The 6,856-nt window shown below is 48.5% G+C and overlaps 1 protein-coding gene across 1 annotated transcript; it reads right to left on the bottom strand.

Annotated features, from left to right (window-relative positions):
• Positions 1 to 1,043: 1,043 nt before the first annotated feature.
• Positions 1,044 to 4,187, bottom strand: LOC129709535 (testis-specific serine/threonine-protein kinase 1-like). Its single transcript, XM_055655999.1, has one exon. It carries the CDS (start codon positions 3,973 to 3,975, stop codon positions 2,569 to 2,571), a length of 1,407 nt encoding a protein of 468 aa, XP_055511974.1. The 5' UTR covers positions 3,976 to 4,187; the 3' UTR covers positions 1,044 to 2,568.
• Between the last annotated feature and the right edge of the window lie 2,669 nt (positions 4,188 to 6,856).

Raw genomic sequence — 6,856 nt, 5'->3', positions numbered from 1 at the left:
GAGCTTGCAATGAAGTGTTGCAGCTAACATCTTAACATGGATAGAGGATTGGCTGAGGGGCAAGAGACATCGAGTTCAGGTAAGAAGGCCATTTTCAGGTGGCAATCTTTAATCAGTGGGCCACAAATGTTGATACATTAATGACTTTGAGAAAATTAATATATGGTAGTCAAATTTATCGACCACCTAGCGAGCGATAGGAAGACAAGTTGTATGGAAGATGCAAACAGTTTACAGAGGACTATAGGTTTTGAGCAGACAAAAAGCTGGCAAATGGAATATAATGTGAGAAAATATGAAGTTGCTTATTTTGGAAGGAAGAACAAGAGAACTATTATTTAAATAGGTGTGGTTCAGTGGCACAGCGGTAGAGTTGCTGTCTTACAGTCCCTGTGACCTGAGTTTCATCCTGACTACCGGTGCTGTCTGTACGGAGTTTGTACATTTTCCCTGTGACTGTGTGGGTTTTCTCTGGGTGCGCTGGTTTCCTCCCATATTTGAAAGTAGTATAAGTTTGTAGCTTATGTGTAGGAAGGAACTGCAGATGCTGGTTTACGCCGAAGATAGTCACAAAATACTGAAGTAACTCAGCGGGACAGGCATCATCTCTGACCCATTCCTTCTTTCCAGATATGCTGCCTGTCCCGCTGCATTACCTCAGCCTTTTGTGTCAATCTTGGGTTTATCGGTTAATTGGCTTTGGTAAAAAAAATTGGAAATTATACCTAATGTGTAGGGTATTGTTAATGTACAGGGTGATCGCTGGTTGGTGCATTGGTGGACCGATGGGCCTGTTTCTGCACTGTATCTCTAAAGTTTAAATGGGGGGGGGGGGGACTAGAAAGCTGCTGCACAAAGGGATTGGAGGCTCGTGTGTGAGGCACAGAAGGCTAACATATGTGCAGCAGGTAACCTTGAAGGTTTAGGGGATGTTGGCCCTTTTTTCAAAAGGAGTGTACCGCAAGTGTACTAAGTACTAGCGATACCATGTCCAGATGACAGTGAGCAATTTTGGTTCCCCCTATTTAAGGAAAGATATTTCTTTCGAGGCAAGTTTCAGAAGTTCAGTAGGAGGATCGTGCCACTGAGTGGAATTCATTGTCACAGACAACTGTGGAGGCCAAGTCAATGGGTATTTTTAAGGTGCAGATCGAAACATTCTTGATTAGTAAGGGTGTCGGGGGTTATGGGGAGAAGGCAAGAGAATGGGGTTGACTGGAAATGTCATGATTGAATGGCGGAGTAGACTTGATGTGCGGAATGGCCAAATTCTGCTCCTAGTACTTATGAACTGAGGGAGGAATTGACCCAAGAAGAAATATTAAACAGGAATGACAATACTCAGTGGAATTTAGAAAAATGACACAAAATCATATTGAAACATATTAGATTCTTAGGGGCTAGACAGGGTTAGAACAACTAGTCTTAGTCACATTTAAGACTAAAATCAGGATGAATTCTAAGGGCTATTGAATCTTTGTAACTACTTGCCACAGGGAGCTGTTTGGAGGCAGAATCCTTGTGTTCATTTAAGGGTGAGATAGAGAGATTTTAATCATGAGGGAGACAGAAAGGGAAGGAAAGTGGACTTGAGGAATGTTAAATCGACTGTGCTCCTATTAAATGGGAGAGCGGGCTCTTAATAAGGCTGTATGGCCTCCTGCTGTGACCTCATCTTGTGGTCTGGTTGCCTCTGGGATCCAAGTCCAGGAAAAGAAAAACTAGGCTATAGATTATTCCGTGAGGATCACAGGCAAGCCGGAAGTGAAGTGGGAGAAATGGAATGGAGCGAAGCAGGGTAAATGTGAACAAGTGTTGCCTTGGACAGTTCTGCTCAGGAGAAGGAGATGGTTTAAAAAGCAAGAGAATAGCACGTCTACCTTTGAAAATGTAAGCTATGTGGGAAGCCGAGTCCAATGTGTAGTGGGAGTTGGAGAGACAGTTCAGTGTTTAAGAAGGAACTGCAGATGCTGAAAAATCGAAGGTACACAAAAATGCTGGAAAAACCCAGCGGGTGCAGCAGCATCTATGGAGCGAAGGACAGTGCAGTGTTTGCGATCCCACAAGATCATTCTGACTCTCACGTTGCTGTACCCAATCCCATTTTTCAAAATATCATTCAATTAATAAGTTGTAGGGGCAGAACTAGGCCATTTGGCCCATCCTGCCCATTCAATCCTGGCTGATCTATCTCTCCCACCTAAGGTGGTGGGTGTATGGAACAAGCTGCCAGAGGAGGTAGTTGAGGCTGGGACTATCCCAATGTTTAAGAAACATTTAGACAGGTACATGGATAGGACAGGTTTGGAGGGGTATGGACCAAGCGCAGGCAGGTGGGACTGGTGTAGCTGGGACACGTTGGCCGGTGTGGGCACGGTGGGCCGAAGGGCCTGTTTCCACGCTGTATCACTCTATGACGACTCTATAACCCCTGACATCCGTATCACGTTCTTCCTGTTTCTTTATTAGATTTTTTATGTAAGCAGAAAAAACAGATTGCAGTGATTCGGGTGGCCTGATCATTTGTCCTTCGTTGCCGTACACGCTGACAATGTCGAGCCCTTGCATCTAGCCACGGGATTTGCTGGAATGTTTGCCCTTCTTTTCATTCGACTTTGACCTTTTCGAACTCACTTTCTTCAGCTCGGCTTTGCTCTGCGCATCCAAGAAGTTCTCCTGGTCCGGGTAAACCTCGCTGTCGTCGGGGTGGTCGTCGTTGTTCAGCCTCAGGCTCCTCGACCTTCTCCGGCTGGCTTTCTTCTCCATCCTGGGCTCCATCAATTTGCCGCTCATTTCGGGCTCCGTCCTGGACTTGTCCTGCTGCAGCGGCTGCTTGCTCCCGTCCTTGTCGGGTTTCGCCGCCCCTCCCTTGGGCTTGTGCATCGACTCGTCCGTCCTCTCCCCGTCCTTGTTGTCGGGCTGGGCCTGGTCGTCCTGGACTTCCTGTTTGCCGTCCGCCCTGTCCCGCTTCATGTTCATCCACTCGTGCTTGGCCTCGTGTTTCATGTCCACCCACTCGTGTCCCCCCTGCTCGATCTCCCAGCCGTATTTCTGGTCCTTCTTCTGCTCGCTCTTGGCGTCGTGCTTGTCGTCCTTCTTGTGGTGCTTCTCCGAGGACGTGTCGGCTTTTTTGGAGCCCTCTTTCGACTTGGGGGAGAAGAGCCAGGGGTGCTCCAAGACCTCGTCGATGGTGAGACGCTTGCTGGTGTCCGGGTGGAGCATGCGGTAGATCAGCTCTTTGCAATCTGCGGGCACGACCTTCGACCGAGGGAAGTCCACCCTGTGCTCCTTCTGTATCCTCAGCATCCTCTTGATGTTGGAGTCGTCGTACGGCATGGAGCCGCACACCATGATGAAGAGGATCACCCCGAGGCTCCAAATGTCGTAGACTTTGGGTTGGTACGGGATCCCCTGCAGCACCTCGGGGGCAGCGTACGCGGCTGAGCCGCAGAAGGTTTTGCTGAGCAAAGGTCTCCCCTGGTCGTCCGTGCTGCACCTCTTGGCGAAGCCGAAGTCGGAGAGCTTGACGTTGAAGTCCTTGTCCAGGAGCAGGTTCTCGCACTTGAGATCCCGGTGGACCACGTCGAGTTCGTGGCAGTGCTTGACGGCGAGTGCCAGCTGCCGGAACATCTTGCGCGACACCTCCTCCGGCAGCGCTCCCCTGGTCTTGATGAACTCCAACAGGTCACCCTGCACGCCCAGCTCCATGATGATGTAGACCTTCCCGTCGGACGTCTCGAAGATCTCGAAGGTCTTGACGATGTAGCGGTGGTTGAGCATGGCCAGAATCTCCAACTCCCTGGGCAGGAACTTCTCCAGAAAGTCGGCGGGCGCCTTCTTTCTGTCGATGATTTTGACCGCCACGTTGGCCTTGAGGCGTTCCGAGTAGGCAGACTTGACCTTGGCGTACGAGCCCTCTCCCAGGTTGACGCCCAGTGTATAGCCCCGCTTCTTCAAGACCACCCCATCATCCATGGTGCCCTGTCATCAATATGTGTCGACTCTCTTTTCCGACCCGCTGAGCAATGCCATGGAGACTCGCGTCCAGAGGAGGCACTTCCACCCGGCACATACACCTTGTGTGTTCCCCTTTAGCCTTCCCACGGGTCGTTTTTTTTCCCCACACAGTAACTTTAACAAGGCACTGCCCTGGGACTGGCATCCACAGTTGTGAAGCCTCTAAAAGGAACGTTGGCCTGTTATGTCACAAAAGATGAAGGCACAATGGTCCTAAAGTGACCATGTGAGGAGAACATCACTGCAGAGTGGTCCCCACACTTCACTCCTATCTGACAGCGGTTCGTTTGTATCCATCAGCCACAATCATATCGAATAGGAGGGGCAGTCTTGAGTGGCCGAATGGCCTACGCCCGCTCTTGTGACGATGCCTTTTTTCACAGGCGTTCTCGATCAAATTCTGACATAAAAGCTTATTCTCTGAAGCGACAAATTGTCACGGTAAGGTAAGACAGGCCTGCCGGCGAAGTGTGGGAGTTTCTGCCACCCCGACCGATCTCATGGCTGGCTGAGTGGATGAGAGAAAAAGGAATGGAAATGGAAACAGGAAACGGTGGAGGATCCTAAACCTGTCAGGCGGCATCAGAGAGATGGAAATAGTGACAATGAAAGTGAACAGGCAGTAAGTAGGTGGATGGCAGTAAACATGCAGCTAATACCTGTGGAGAACACAAAAATGCTGGAGAAACTCAGCGGGCGCAGCAGCATCTCTGGAGCGAAGGAAATAGGCAACGTTTCAGAGATGCTCCAGAGATGCTGTGCCCGCTGAGTTTCTCCAGCATTTTTGTGTACCTTCGATTTTCCAGCATGTGCAGTTGCTTCTTAAACACCTGTAGCGTGTATATTCGGTGTGATATCTCCACAGAGCAGTGCAGTACAAAAAGAGTTAATTTTCCCCCTCGCTGGTCTATGGCTCCTTGGCTGGCTGGCCATAGCACACTAGTGTATGTAACCTTGCCTGCTGAGATGAAGTCACTGCATAACTTTCTGCTTTGCGTGACTTAGTTCCACTCAGCACATTTCCCACTGAATAACCCGGGGTCCATAAGATGCCATCCTCACCGAGCTGTAGGCTTGCCTCATCCCCTGCTCCCATTACGCTTGCACTCGCACACACCATCTGGTGTCTGGTGCATGCAAGCAATAAATCAGACTTATTCTTGGATGAACACTAGACAAGTCTCCAACCCAGTAAATTATGTTCAACGGGAAGTGGTCTAAGTCATGACATCAGATTTTCTAACCTTTACTGTTTTGGATAACAACAAGGCTCTTTACAAAATATCAGATGGTCTCAAATAATTGTACGTTTGAAGTCTATCTGGCCACGTTTGTCATGTGTGTATCTCTCCCAGACGGTCCACAGTCATTTCCAGCTTCCTGCTGCTGTGGAAGGTCGGCCTGGCAGCAGTGTGTCTCCCCGAGAGGTCATGGGTTCAAATCCCACTATCAGATATCTGCATGGTTTCCAGTGCTGGTCATTGGAGAGAGGAAGAGCAGGGCCCTGGCAGAAGGGCGAAGGAAGGGATAAGGCTATGATAAGTACAAAAGAATACATGGAAGCAAACGATCACATTTTAAACGTGGAAGCAGTACCTTATCTGAGATTTTATAATACGGACAGCAATACAGAAATAGAATACTGAACTAACAGTCCCAGTAAGAGGGGTGCGGAGATAGGTGGGGTGAAAGGTAAGGATCAGAGGGTACTCTCTCCTTGTTCCCTCGGAGGGAACAAGTAAGAGCAGGGAGTGCAAGACAAAGGAGCTAGTTCTCGACTTCAGGAAGCATGGTGGAGAAGCCACAATCAGCATCAATGGAGCAGAAGTGGAAATGGTTGAGAAGTTCAGGTTGTTGCGTTAATACCACCGATGATCTGCTGTGGATCAATCACATCGATGCGACAGCCAAGAAGGCAACCCAACGCCTCTACTTCCGGAGGAGACTGAGGAAAGGCAGCATGCCTCCAGTGACTCCTACAAACTTTTACAGATGCACCATGAAACACATTCTGTCAGGTTGCATCACAACTTGTATTGGGAAGATCTCTGTCCAAGACCACAAGGAATTGCAGAGAGTAATAGATGTAGCCCAGCCCATCAAACAGACCCGACATCCCATTATTGACTTCATCTACACTTCACACTGCCTTGGTAAAGCAGCCATCATAATCAAAGACTTGTCCCACCCCAGTCATTAAACTATAATGTTTTATTCTTATTGTTTTAATGTTTTATTCTTAATGGTTTACTGTATGTTGTGTTGTTACTTGTGAGCGGAGCACCAAGGCAAATCCCTTGTATGTGTACATACTCGGCCAATACATTTATTCATTCATTCATTCATTTTCCTTGCTCTGGTCAGGCTGATGCTTGAAAGCTCACGCTACTAGACTCAGGAACATCTTCTTCCCCTGTGGTATCAGGCTTCTGAATGGCCCTTCCATAAGCTAGGGCAATGCGATTCTATGGAACCAATGCGCTGAGTATATTCTACACTCTGTCTTCCCCTTTGCTCTATCTTACATGAGTTTGTCTTGATTGTATGGTATATTTAAACTGTCTGTATCGCATGCAAAACAACTGTACCTCAGCTCCCGCCACAACTTTATAGTTTGCTCGTCCATTCCCAATAAACCACCCCCTTCCCTTGCTCTTTCCTCAGGAGATAGAAACATAGAAAATAGGTGCAGGAGTAGGCCATTCGGCCTTTCGAGCCTGCACCGCCATTCAATATGATCATGGCTGATCATCCAACTCAGTAACACCTGCCCCTATTCCTCCTTCCTCACATGCATCCACGACTACAGCAGTCCTTCCAAGTAAGACAAAGGTTCTCA

This window comes from Leucoraja erinacea, chromosome 25, assembly GCF_028641065.1.
Source record: "Leucoraja erinacea ecotype New England chromosome 25, Leri_hhj_1, whole genome shotgun sequence".
In the NCBI taxonomy this organism is placed as follows: domain Eukaryota; kingdom Metazoa; phylum Chordata; class Chondrichthyes; order Rajiformes; family Rajidae; genus Leucoraja; species Leucoraja erinaceus.
The sequence above is the reverse complement of the archived record's forward strand: the minus strand, read 5'-3'. Positions and strand labels throughout refer to the sequence as shown.

What these genes read in the sequence shown, in the direction of transcription:
- LOC129709535 (XM_055655999.1), bottom strand. Translation starts at nt 3,975, where the DNA reads ATGGATGATGGGGTGGTCTTGAAGAAGCGGGGCTATACACTGGGCGTC.